Consider the following 14455-nt stretch of genomic DNA (forward strand, 5'->3'; position numbering starts at 1 on the left):
TAATGAATGGGGGCATGGACCGTAATTATTTCATGAATTACTTTGAACTTGGGTATGAACTTGTAATTATTTTAAATTTCATGGCCCATTTATGTAGTTTTTTCATGATTTTATAGCTAAGAAGACTCAAGCCCAAAACCTCTTAAGAGGACCTTGGTGAGCCCAAAGGTAATTAAAACCCTAGATAAAAGGAATTAAGAGGAGTTGTATAAAATAAAATGACAAAAGAAGTGTGAGGAAGTAGTCAAGTGTTGAGCTATTTCTACAACACCACTCAATCAATCCAATATCTCTTTTTCCATTTTTGTGCTTGTCGTAATTTGCGCCACTTCTTCTTCATCAGCTTATAAGGTTAGATTTCTCATTTTTATTTTATTTTTTTGAATCTGAATTTGTCATAATTGGGGATATAGGGTTTTGTTGCCATTGTTTCTGTTACTGCTAATTCTTTTTTTATTTCTTTCCATCTTTTGCATTTAAAAATTGTTCCATTTCCAAGGGTTTGTCGATTGATATAATAGTTGAAAACGGGTATTTAAATTACATGCAAAATTGCTCTAGAAAATCACATGACTTCTTCTTTACTAGTCTCCTCTTAATTTGGCGCTGATTATTGATCAGTCCAACTCATTTCAGTCCAATTTATTTTTGGTTTGAGACTCAAAATCATCCATTTCCTTTTATATGGTGCACGAATACTCCTTCAAATTTTAAGTAGTAATGCACTTTTAGTCTCCTCCTGACGTGTCTTTACTTTTTAACGTCCACATATATATTCTAGAATTTTTAGTTGTAGTTCAACGCTAAATTGTTCGGACCCTTCACTTTTAGTGCTGGACCACGACATGGATGTGGGTGTTGGATCTCTGTTCGATTTGGTCAATCTATTTTGGGTACTTTGACTAAAATTGACTGGACAATTTTAATGAATTATGTAACTAATAAAAAAACTAAGGTGAAATTGAAGAAATTGTAATACTTTTATATAAAAATGTATATATTGGTCGGCAACATTGAGAGATGCTAAGAATGAAATAAATATCTTCTTAAGTACTTCTTTTTATGCCATAAAAATATAAATAAGCTAAAAGTCAAAAGTTGGTATTCTCAACTTATGGCTTTTAGCTTATAAGATATTTTTTAACGTTTTAAAAATATTCTTATATTAATTATATTCAAGCACAGACCAAATGAAATAAATCTATATAAAAAAATGGAAAGTAAATAAAGGAATATAAAGAGTTGAGGAAAGTATATGGCAATTTTCTTGCCAACGATAAATTATGAAAAGTATGATTGAAAAGTCATGAGATTATGTTTTTCAAGGAATATTTAGGGGGTGAGATCAAAAGCATTACCATTTGTACACAAGAGTGTAAAAACTAGTCATTCAATGAACTTTCTGGTTCCTATTACTACAAAAGTTGGTAGAAAAAACCCAATTATTTAAGTTCACCATCCGGAAGGAGGACCTCTAACAATAAACAGACACTTGCAACCAGTTGGTATGATATCGAAGAAGTATTCAATTTGCTCGACAACATTATCCTGGTCCTGAGTTTCATCTCCACTCTTTATTAGAGCTAGGCTCTCCTTGTAATAGAAAACACAACAGCCAATACGGTCCAAATCAATTCCAAGATCTGCAACTTCACTTGTTGTAGGGTCATATAGCACCAGCTGTGAAGTTCATCTGATTTTGAAAATAATCTTATCGTTCTCCCAGATGTCGTAAGGCCGATGAGGATCTATAGGAGGTTGAACTGTAAGAACTTTCGACCAACTTCCCTTTTGTTTCATTTCATATATGGATGTCATAGACTTATCACTGGCTAACATTGCAAGTGAGTCGCCACGCAATGTAAGCTTCCTCCAGTGTTCATTGGGAATAACTCAGAGTTGCATATCCCCAAACTGTTCGCTGCCCATGTCAAATGAGTGAATCATCTCATTTACATGCAATGAACGCCAATAATTAACCCCATTGAGATAAGTGGCATCAAAGGACAAACTTGAGGTATAACTAGAAGGGAATTCCAGGACCTTGCATGAGTTGTCGTATGAGGAATAGACACAGACAGAGACATGAGGGTCATCGTGCTGTCCCTTATAATCTCGAATCCATAAAACCTTATAATCTTGATTCAACATGTCAAACCCCAACCCAGATTGATGATAATGGTTTGAGAAAAAGTGCTCAATCTCAAAAGGCGCAGGAGGCAGAGGACGGAACTCTATGGTGGCAGGATTCCACAAACCCAAGCGCACATCGTCATAATAATTTTTTTCCTGCAATAAGAATAAGCAGTCAACTGGGCCAGCAACACAACTGAAACTAGCGACCCTCGGAAGGTGAACGAGAACTTTTTGTTCAAGGATCACATCCGGAACTATTTTTTAGGGAGCAAGGAGAATTCAACAGACTTTACGAAAAAGTGTTCTACCATTGCTACTTTAAAGTCGCAAACGAGGAGACGGGCACAATTGTTCTTCTGATGAAAATGTTTCTCTTTGAAACTCACACTTTTGATGAGAGAAAACCAGTGCTTGCACACACATTTGAAATGCAAGTGATTCCATTGGCAATCTTGATAGAATATCAACCATAATATCTTTGGGTAAAGGACAATGACCATCCATACTGGTGGTCGTTTGCTCCCCAATCTTTTACCTGGAAATATAAGCAGATCTCTCGATTGGAATAAACATAATGACACAACTTACAAACATATTGATGAGAACAGATCTAGAATACATGCATTAATAGAACAAAAGAGTAAGAAAGAAATCAAGCAACAGTTTTACCATGTTATCAAACTTAGCAAAAAAGAGTAAATTACACATTTGGCCGCTCAACCAAAAATGTGTAACATCCACTAGCCAATACTGTTAAATTAGGACTCACACCCAAAAACTAGCTAATAGGGAGGAGGATTGCCCAAGCCTTATAAGGAGTCCAACAATCTAGTCTCGGTCCAATGTGGGATCATTTTCATTAGCAAATACACATATATCACATGTACAGTATACATCTGCGAACTAGTTTTTTTTTATTTTTTGGGATGGGCAGCTATTTATGTTATTTCCGTAGGAAAATAGAACGATGGGAATTCTTAATAAAGAACTAGTTATTTAGTTTTCTATTGTTTTCATTACCAATCAATGATTTTTTTATTTTTTTTAATCCTCCATCTCAATTTAGCATATACAACCAATTTGCAGGTAATTTAAGAAGGATGAAACAATAAATAACACACCCTTTTCAATTAACATCAATCCACAACACTTGGAAAAAGAACAAGCTTAACTTAGCACTACCTGCAAATATTTCTAACTATTGAAAATTGAAAGATGCTAAGAATGGTCAAAACAGGGGTGGATCAAATTTAATAAAGAGCAAAATCATAACCATTAATGCATAAATACATCTATGTTGGTCGGACTATTCAAAAATATTGCAGGGTACATTTCAGATCCTCCAAAAGTAATAATGCATTTTTGGAGGATCTGACATGAGTGCGGCAATATTTTTCGGAGATTCCGAATATATTGTACAACTCTAACCTGCAAAACCCTAATTTAAGAGTAAAATCCTACATCACTAATAGTACAAATTCAAAACAAAAGAAAAATAGAGGAGTATTTAGAAAGAAAATGAAAGCTAACCTTATAAGGTTGATGAAGAAGAGCCGGTGCGATTGTGAGAAGGAAAAGACTAGGAAAAGCGCAAAAATGAGATGATATCATCTTCCTTCGATGTTAATTTATACAACTCGTATAATCCCTTTATTTAATATTTTAAATATTGGTACATAATGTATATAGACGCATCTTAGTATAATATACATAGCGCAATCATAGGTAGAGATAATGTATATAGCACAATCATAATGATAGACGCATTTTATTTTGAAATTGACACCGAAGAATATCCATTATTCCACAAACAAAGACACATAAGTTTGGTCCTTTGATTTGCACTTTTTTTCATTTTACTTTGTGTTTTATTCTTCGGTGCCAATTTCAAAATAAAATGTGTCTATATATATTATGATTGTGCTATATACATTATCCCTAAATATCTCTACCTACGATTGCGCTATGTATATTATACTAGTATGCGTCTATATACATTATGTACCAATAATTAAAACATTAAATAAAAGGGATTATACGAGTTGTATAAATTAACATAGAAGGAAGATGATATCATCTCGTTTTTGCGCTTTTCCTAGTCCTTTCATTCTCACAATCGCACCGGCTCTTCTTCATCAACCTTATAAGGTTAGCTTTCATTTTCTTTCTAAATACTCCTCTATTTTTCTTTTGTTTTGAATTTGTACTATTAGTGATGTAGGATTTTACTCTTAAATTAGGGTTTTGCAGGTTAGAGTTGTACAATATATTCGGAATCTCCGAAAAATATTGCCGCACTCATGTCAGATCCTCCAAAAATGCATTATTACTTTTGGAGGATCTGAAATGTACCCTGCAATATTTTTGAATAGTCCGACCAACATAGATGTATTTATGCATTAATGGTTATGATTTTGCTCTTTATTAAATTTGATCCACCCCTGTTTTGACCATTCTTAGCATCTTTCAATTTTCAATAGTTAGAAATATTTGCAGGTAGTGCTAAGTTAAGCTTGTTCTTTTTCCAAGTGTTGTGGATTGATGTTAATTGAAAAGGGTGTGTTATTTATTGTTTCATCCTTCTTAAATTACCTGCAAATTGGTTGTATATGCTAAATTGAGATGGAGGATTAAAAAAAATAAAAAAATCATTGATTGGTAATGAAAACAATAGAAAACTAAATAACTAGTTCTTTATTAAGAATTCCCATCGTTCTATTTTCCTACGGAAATAACATAAATAGCTGCCCATCCCAAAAAATAAAAAAAAACTAGTTCGCAGATGTATACTGTACATGTGATATATGTGTATTTGCTAATGAAAATGATCCCACATTGGACCGAGACTAGATTGTTGGACTCCTTATAAGGCTTGGGCAATCCTCCTCCCTATTAGCTAGTTTTTGGGTGTGAGTCCTAATTTAACAGTATTGGCTAGTGGATGTTACACATTTTTGGTTGAGCGGCCAAATGTGTAATTTACTCTTTTTTGCTAAGTTTGATAACATGGTAAAACTGTTGCTTGATTTCTTTCTTACTCTTTTGTTCTATTAATGCATGTATTCTAGATCTGTTCTCATCAATATGTTTGTAAGTTGTGTCATTATGTTTATTCCAATCGAGAGATCTGCTTATATTTCCAGGTAAAAGATTGGGGAGCAAACGGCCACCGGTATGGATGGTCATTGTCCTTTACCCGGAGATATTATGGTTGATATTCTATCAAGATTGCCAGTGGAATCACTCTTGCGTTTCAAATGTGTGTGCAAGCACTGGTTTTCTCTCATCAAAAGTGCGAGTTTCAAAGAGAAGCATTTTCATCAGAAGAACAATTGTGCCCGTTTCCGACTTTAAAGTAGCAATGGCTCAACACTTTTTCATAAAGTCTGTTGAATTCTCCTTGCTCCCTAAAAATATAGTTCCTAGTATGATCCTTGAACAAAAAATTCTCTTTTACCTTCTGAGGGTCGCTGATTTCAGTTGCGTTGTTGGCCCAGTTGATGGCTTATTCTTACTGCAGGAAAAAAATTATTATGGTGGTGTGCGCTTGGGTTTGTGGAATCCTTCCACCAGAGAGTTCCATCCTCTGCCTCCTACGCCGTTTGAGATTGACACTTTTTCTCAGACCATTATCATCAATTCAGGTTGGGGTTTGACATGTTGACTCAAGATTAAAAGGTTTTATGGATTCGAGATTATAAGGGCAGGACGATGACCCTCATGTCTGTGTCTGTGTCTATTCCTCATGCGACAACTCATGGAAGGACTTGGAATTCCCTTCCAGTTATACCTCAAGTTTTTCCTTTGACGCCACTTATCTCAATGGGGTTTATTATTGGCATTCATTGCGTGTATATGAGATGTACAAGATTCACTCATTTGACATGTGCAGCGAACAACTGATTTCTTACCATAAATAAGTTTTCCTTTTAAGAAAAGGTTTTAATATTTTGAGTAGTCCTTTTCTTGTAGGAAAGGTTTTAGGACTCTATAAATATAGGCATGTTCCTTTTAACTTAATCAGCATTCTCAATGTAGTCCTAAGGTTTTGAGAGTTGCGGTTATGGAGGAGAATTTTGTGTACCTCCTTGTATTCCGAGTGAATTGGTTGAGGTTGTTTCTCTCTATATTTTGTACTCTCATATTTATAGTGGATTGCTCATATCCTTTGTGGACGTAGGTCGATTGACCGAACCACGTTAAATCTGTCTCTTTTGGTGTGTTTCTCGTTTGTCTTCTTACTCGTGGTCTTTCGAGGTTTGCTTTGCTAGCTTCCGCAATACGCCTGCTTATTTCGATCGTAACAATTATTCCAAATGAACACTGGAGGAAGCTTACATTGTGTGGCGACTCACTTGCAATATTAGCCAGTGATAAGTCTATGACATCCATATATGTAATGAAACAAAAGGGAAGTTGGTCGAAAGTTCTTACAGTTCAACCTCCTATAGATCCTCATCGGCCTTACGACATCTGGGAGAACGATAAGATTATTTTCAAAATTAGACGGACTTCTCAGCTGGTGCTATATGACCCTACAACAAGTGAAGTTGCTGATCTTGGAATTGATTTGGACCGTATTGGCTGTTGTGTTTTCAATTACAAGGAGAGCCTACCTCTAATAAAGAGTGGAAATGAAACTCAGGACCAGGATAATGTTGTCGAGCAAATTGAACACTTATTCGATATCATACCAACTTGTCGCAAGTGTGTGTTTACTGTTAGAGGTCCTCCTTCCGGATGGTGAACTTAAATAATTGGGTTCTTGGTTTTTTCTACCAACTTTTGTAGTAATAGGAACCAGAAAGATCGTTGAATGACTAGTTTTTACACTCTTGGGTAAAAATGGTAGTCCTTTTGATCTCACCCCCTAAAAATTCCTTCAAAAAACATCATCTTATGCCTTTTTAATCCTACTTTTCATGGCAAGAAAATTGCCATATACTTTCCTCAAGTCTTTACATTCCTTTATATACTTTCAGGTTTTTTTATATAGATTTATTTCATTTGGTGTGTGCCTGAATATAATTAATATAGAAAGATATTTAAAACTTTAAAAATATCTTATAAGCTAAGATGATACTTCACACTAAGCCAATCAACGATCTATCATCATAGGTAAGAAAACGAAGTTCTTGCTGCGGGGTGGGCTTGGCGAATAGAAGTAGGCGGTTCAAAAGCAGTATGGGATGGATAAAAGGAAAGTCATAAGTTGAGAATATCAGCTTTTGACTTTTAGCTTATTTTATATTTTTATGGCATAAAAATAAGTACTTAAGAACATATTTGGATTGATTTATTTTAAGTGTTTGAATAAATATAAAAATTGCTTATAAACACTTAGTTTTAAGTCAATAACCATAAGTTAGAATTTCTAATTTATTTTACTTTAAATTTATAAATCAAAAACCCAAAAGTCAATCCGTTAAAACTTGAGCTATGAAAAAAATCATGTTGTGAAGCACCACCTCTGAATGTGCCTTGCAGTATGCAATTCGAATTTAGTCGAGCTCAAATATGGACTCCGAAAAAAATACTTTTTATCTTTCACATAATCGCACCAATTTAATAAAAAAGAGCTTGAAGCCAAAACTCTCCCTAAAATAACCTATAATCCAAACACTCTGGAGTGGCAAACAAGTATAGTAACAAAGAAGGAAGGAGATACCATCCATCTCGTTTATGCATTCTTCATCACCTTTGTAAGGTTAGATTTCAATTTCTTTCTATAATACTTTTCTTTTTTGAATTTGGAAATGTAAGGTTTTGCTTCTAAATTTTATCCTGCCCAATTTTGATCGTTCTTGCGTCTTCTAGATTTCAACTTCTAGAAATACTTGCAAGAAATGCCAACGTAAACTTGCTAAATTTTCAAGTGTTGTTGATTGTTGTTAATCGAAAGGGGTTGTTTGGTTGTTGATTAGAGTGAATACATTAATTAGTTATGCCGAGTTTTGGTTATTCCATCTTCTGCCTTGCATAAATAATACATATGTTTTCTTCTCAACTTATACATTTAAACCAGTAGTCAAATACCGTACTTGATGTGCTGATTTTAATACGTAAATAACTCACCGACTAACCAGACAGCCGTTTACTGCTTTATGGTCCGTAGATTACCTGCAAAATTGTTGTATATGCTAAGCTGAGATGTAGAGGAAAGCAAAAAGGAAATCATTGATTGGCTAATGAAAAGTCTAGAGAAGCATTATCAGTTCTTTACTAGTCTTGTATGAATTTCTATCTCTATGCTTTTCTATGGAAATTGACATTAACAGAAGGACTGTCATCCCTAAAACCGGCCTCTGTGCCTTCTGAGATTGATTCTAGTATTCTGAGATGAACCGGTACAGGGAGTTTACCCTTATGCCTATGTCTGCAAAATGGTTCCATATGCTAAGTTGTTGAGCTGTAGAACAAAAACAAAACCGTTGATGGGCTAATGAAAATACTACAAAACCAAATGACTGGTTCTTTACTATGAATTCCCATATTTTCATTTTCCTATGGAAATTAACATAAATAGTTGCTCATCCTAAAAAAACTAGTTGACAAATGTATACCATACATGTGTGTGTTTATTGATGAGAATGATCCTACATTGGACCAGGACGAGATTCTGCTTGAGCAACCTTCCTCCATATGAGCTAGGTTTTGGGTGTGAGTCCTAATTTGACAGTATTGGCTAAGTTTGATCACACGGTAACATTGCTGCTTGATTTCTTTGTTGCACTTTTGTTTTATTAATACATGTTTTGTAGATCTGTTCTCTTTGAAATATGTTTGTAAGTTGTCATTGTATTTATTTAGAGAGATCTGCAGATATTTCCAGGTAAAAGATTGGGGAGCAAAGGACCACCAGTATGGATTGTTATTGTCCTTTACCAGAAGATCTTGTGGTTGATATTTTATTGATGTTGTCAGTGGAACCACTCTTGCATTTCAAATGTGTGTGCAAGCACTGGTATGCTCTCATCAAAAGTGAGAGTTTCATAGAGAAGCATTTTCATCACAAGAACAACCATACCCGTCTCCTCATTTGCAACTTGAAATTAGAAGAGGAAGAACACACCCTCGTAAAGTCTTCTGTAGTCTCCTTGCTCCCTGAAAAAATAGTTCCGGGTGTGACCCCTGAACAAAAAATTCTCCTTCATCTTCCAAGGATCGATCATTTCAACTGTGTTGCTGGCCCAGTTAATGGCTTATTCCTACTGCAAGAATTATTTTGTGGATACGATGTCCACTTGAGTTTGTGGAATCCTGCCACCAGAGAGTTCCGACCTCTGCCTCCTGCGCCTTTTGCGACTGAGCACTTCTTATGTGACTATGATCATGAATTCGGATTGGGGTTTGACCAGTTGACTCAGGATTATAAGGCTGTTCAGATTCAAGAATCCTTTGATGTTCGGGGACAGGGACAGGGCTATTACCTTCATATGTCTGTCTCTGTCTATTCCTCATGCGATAACTCATGGAAGAAGCTACAATTCCCTTCCAGTTTTACCTCAGGTTTTCCCTATTCCGTCACATATCTCAACGGGGTTTATTATTGGATTTGTAGCAGCCTCAATAATAATATATGCAAGATTCAGTCATTTGCCATGGGCAGCGAACAGTTTGGGGAGATGCAAGGCCCAGGTAAACACTGGGTGAGGCTTACATTGTGTGGCGAATCGCTTGCAATTTTAGTCAGTGATAAGTGTATGACATCCATATATGAAATGAAACAAGAGGGAAGTTGGTCCAAAGTGTTTACTGTTCAACCTCGTATAGATACTGCTCATTTGCCTAAAAATATATGGGAGAATGATAAGATTGTTTTTGAACTGACAGAAACTTCACAGCTGGTGCTATATGACCCTACAAGAAGTCAAGTTACGGATCTTGGAATTCAGCTGAGGCTTATTGGCTGTCGTGTTTTCAATTATCAAGAGAGCCTAGCTCTAATTACAAAAGGAAATGAGTCTCAAGACCAGGATAATACTGATCGAGCAAATGAAGTAGTACAACTATTAGGTGGACGAATGATGTCAAGAATTGAAAACTGATTTTCCCCCTTTGATCTTTCATTTTCTGAGTAATAGTACTAATTTGTTAGCTAGCTGGATGAACCTATTACTATTGGGTTATTGGCTTCTACTCATTCATCATGTCCTATTTATACTTTGGTCATTGATAAGAACATAAAGTTTATTTGTTTCATAGTGTTTTGCTCACATTTGACTACTTGCTGAATTGTTGGCTAAATGTGTATTATTTTATTAAAATAAGCTTTAAGAAAATATGCAAAGAGTCAAATTTGAAATATAATAGGAATATATCAAGTATTCAAATTTGATTAACTATTGACATTTGCTGCTGTGTATCTTCCATGGTTACTTAAAGTGAGTCAAGAAGCAGAAAACAATAAGAAATTCATATCGAGCTCATGTTCAGGGAATCGATATGTCAGTCTAAGAGCACAGGCAGTGATGACCATCTTGTCCTGGTTTTGACCCTAAGGACAGTTTGATTGCTAAGTCCATTATGGAGGAAGACATCATAGGATGCCTATTCAGGGGTGGAGATAATTGAAAGAAACTTGAGAACAAGACAGAATTACAATGAAATAACCAAATTGATCTCCCTGGTGTTGAAGCTGCTCGCTTCTTATCTGGGGACATGGACTACAGAGAGAATGTCCATTTGTCGAGTTCTGTTCTCTTTCAATATGTTTGTAACTTGTCTCATTCTACTTATATTTCCACCAGTATGGATGGTTGTCGTCCTTTACCAGAAGATGTAGTAGTTGATATTCTATTGAGGTTGCCTGTGGAATCACTTTTGCGTTTCAAATGTGTGTGCAAGCATTGGTATCCTCTCATCAAAAGTTCTAGTTTCATAAAAGAACATTTTCATCACAGGAACAATCGTGCCTATCTACTCGTCTGTTACTCGAAAGTATCACATGAAGGACATGACATTGTAAAGTCTGTTGTATTCTCTATTGGAGCATCAGCAGTCAGTTCAGATAGTAGTTAATAATTACGTCGGTATTTGTGTTTCATAGTCCTTGCTTATTTAGGAATCTGCATTATCTATATCAACAGATATTATCTATATAGTTCAGTTAGAACCTATTCAGTCTTTACATGGTATCAGGGCTCTTCACGCCCTAACGAGAACGATCCAATTTTTTTTCCTTCCTTCTCCTCACGCAGATCAGCAACATGACCAATAACAATGGCAACAATACTAGAGTTGTCAATGCTGATAACATGACTGGTAGCAACATTATCATTCAGTTCAATATTGCATCCCAATTACCCCTCAAACTAAGCGGTGGTCACAACTTCGCCTACTGGAAAGCCCAATTCTCCATGCTTATGTATGGCTACAACCTCTTTTGCCATCTCGATGGGACCACTCCATTCCCCAGTAGCACGATTACCCTCGGCACGAACACATCTCCTAATCCTACCTTCTTAACTTGGTTCCGTCAGGACAAGCTCATCCAGAATGCCCTCATAGCTTCTGTTGAACCCACCATTGCTTCTACTGTTGCTGCCGCTGACTCGGCTAAATCAGCTTGGGATGCTTCATACAACTTATGCGAACAGATCTCAAACTCGGGTCTTTAGTTTGCGTGATCAGCTTGCCCGTGTCACTAAAGAATCTCGCTCCATTACTGATTATCTTCACGCTATTCGGTCTCTTTCGGATGAGTTAGCCACTGTTGGTGCTCCTGTGTCCAATCCTAAGGACCTAAACTCATCGTCAAAATACTCAGTGGTCTAGGTCCTGAGTTTCATAAGATCTCCGCTGCCATTCGTGCACGTGATACGGCTATCTCCTATGAGGAATTGTTTGAAAAACTACTGGACTATGAACTTTACCTTCGCCATGAGGATGCTAAGAAACTGTCTAGTCCTATCACTGCTGCAGTCGCTACTCCCACCAAATCCAACACCAATAATCGCAATAGTCGCAGGCAGACCAACAATTCTCAACAATGGCGCCAGAACTCACGTCCAAACACTCCACCACAATGGCAGTCCAACTCGAATCCAAACAGTGTTACTCGATGTCAACTATGTAACAGGATTGGCAATACCGCCAATGTCTGCCACTCGAAGTTTCACAATCACTTTGAAGTTAAAGCCAACTATGCAGCTGGGTTTACTACTGCAACCAACCCCTGGATAGTTGATTCAGGAGCCACCGATCACATCACAACTGAGTCACACAATCTACAACCGTACCACGGTAACGAGGATGTATCCATGGGTGATGGTAACAAAATTCCCATCTCTCACACTGGTTCTACTCAATTAAATGCATCAAATAATGTTTTTAAGTTAACCCACACTTTGTGTGCCCCTTCTAGCAAACACAAACTTCTCTCTGTTTCTAAATTTTATCAAGACAATCTAAAGTCTACTGAATTTTTTCCTTTTGACTTTGTTGTGAAGGATTTGAAAACGCGGAAACCACTGGTGCACAGCCGGACCAACAATGGACTGTATGAGTGGCCTGTATCACATCCTCAAGCTCACATGACTGCACCATCCATTCCTCTCACTACTTGGCATCAACGTCTTGGTCATCCTCACTCTAGAGTTCTTAGGTTTATTTTGAATAAATTCTCGCTACCATTTCATGAGCGAGACAAACTCTTCCATTGCAATTTTTGTTTATCTAATAAAGCCCATCGGCATCCTTTTACTCAATTATCACTGTGTAGCTCTAAACCGCTTCAAATTATTTTTAGTGATTTATGGGGGCCATCACCGATTTTATCTCTTGACAAGAAGTTGTATTATTGTATCTTTGTTGACCAATATACGAAATACACTTGGCTCTACACATTAACCAAAAAAAGTGAAGTTAAAGACATTTTTCAAAAGTTTCATCCTCTGATGGAAAAACATTTTGACACAAATTTTTTATCATTGTATACTAATGGCGGAGGAGAGTATAAAAGTCTTCACTCTTATCTTTCAATTAACGGCATTGAACACCTCTCCACCCCACCATATATGCCTCGAGGAGTTACACTTGTAGAACAACGACATCGTCATATCATTGAAACTGCAAGAACACTCTTACATAAGGCATCCCTTCCACCCCAATTTTGGTCCTTCGCGTGTCGTCATAGCTAGTGTCTACCTCATCAATTGTCTCCCAACCTCTCACCTTGATAATCAATCTCCGTTCCAACGATTACTTGGTAAATCACCCGATTATAACTCCTTACGGATTTTTGGTTGTTTATGCTATCCATGACTTAAACCATACTCCAAAAATAAATTTGAACCAAAATCTACCCCGTGTGTCTATCTCGGATTCTCCTTATCTTATCACTGCCACCAATGTTTTGATCCAATCTCTACAAAGGTGTATTTGTCCCGAGATGTGCGATTTGTTGAGCATATTTTTCCATTTAAAACTTTGTTCTCTAATACTACCATTAAACCAGCTCACCTGGAATGGGCAAAAACCACAATACCAAATTCTTCAGACCCCACACCTAAAATTCCCGTAGTTACAGATCTTCCCCCACCATTAGAAATAGAAGCACGCACGCTAACAGATTTTCCGTCATCGTCTGATTCTTCTCCAGCCAAGTCCCAGGGCCACTCAAACTCACAGTCCTCATCCGACAATGCATTTGTGGTGGACGCAGCTTCTGTTGGGTATGTAGCAAGAGTAATGGGAAATGAAGGGAAGATGAAAAAGAGAGGAACTTGAAAAGTTGGGAACTTGAAGAGTTGAGAACTTGAAAAGTCCTCTTATGCTTTATTAAAAAGGCATTTGTCCCTCATCGGTGGTGGAAAGAAAAATAGGAGAGTTTAAATACAGAAACACTCCTATTAATATTAAAAGGGTTGGAAAGAGGGACCCCCCTCACGCCGTCGTCGTCACTCGCTCGGCTTCAGTTTTGGCTTTGGCTTTGGCTTTGGAAAATGATCGAGAGATTATTTTTTAGACAAAGTTTGTTTTAATTATTTTAGTTAATTATTTATTTAATTAATTAAAATTAAATGGCCAACGTTTTAATTAGCTAATTAACCAAAGTGTTTCAATTAATTAGTTAATTGACCCGACCCGACTCGGATCCACGCGCGACCAGTTTTATTTAAATCTTTCTCGTTTTATTTGAATTTCCCGCCGTTGGAAGTGACTGTTCTGAAAGGTTGCAACTTTCAGAAATAGCCATGACCATTTGAAAGGTTGTAAACTTTCATGAATGGTCGTGTGGATTCTGAAAGGATTGCAACCTTTCGGAACCAGTTCCTCTTGCCTATAAATACATTGATTCCTCAGACTTATTCCTTAC

At 36.6% G+C, this 14455-nt stretch overlaps 1 protein-coding gene across 3 annotated transcripts; it reads left to right on the top strand.

Moving 5' to 3' along the window:
- Positions 1–230: 230 nt before the first annotated feature.
- On the top strand, positions 231–10338 carry LOC102605669 (putative F-box protein At3g10430). 3 transcript variants are annotated; one of them, XM_006356261.2, is made up of 3 exons: positions 231–351; positions 8747–8838; positions 8959–10338. In XM_006356261.2, the coding sequence occupies exon 3, from the start codon at positions 9000–9002 to the stop codon at positions 10182–10184; it is 1185 nt and encodes a 394-aa protein (XP_006356323.1). In that variant the 5' UTR covers positions 231–351; positions 8747–8838; positions 8959–8999; the 3' UTR covers positions 10185–10338. The 3 variants fall into 3 exon arrangements, 2 of the variants coding, with proteins under 2 accessions (XP_006356323.1, XP_006356324.1); XR_001474546.1 differs by lacking the exons at positions 8747–8838; positions 8959–10338 and adding an exon at positions 5280–6034; XM_006356262.2 differs by lacking the exon at positions 8747–8838.
- The last annotated feature ends 4117 nt before the right edge of the window (positions 10339–14455 follow it).

Source organism: Solanum tuberosum, unplaced genomic scaffold, assembly GCF_000226075.1.
Source record: "Solanum tuberosum cultivar DM 1-3 516 R44 unplaced genomic scaffold, SolTub_3.0 scf00213, whole genome shotgun sequence".
Classification (NCBI taxonomy): Eukaryota; Viridiplantae; Streptophyta; class Magnoliopsida; order Solanales; family Solanaceae; genus Solanum; species Solanum tuberosum.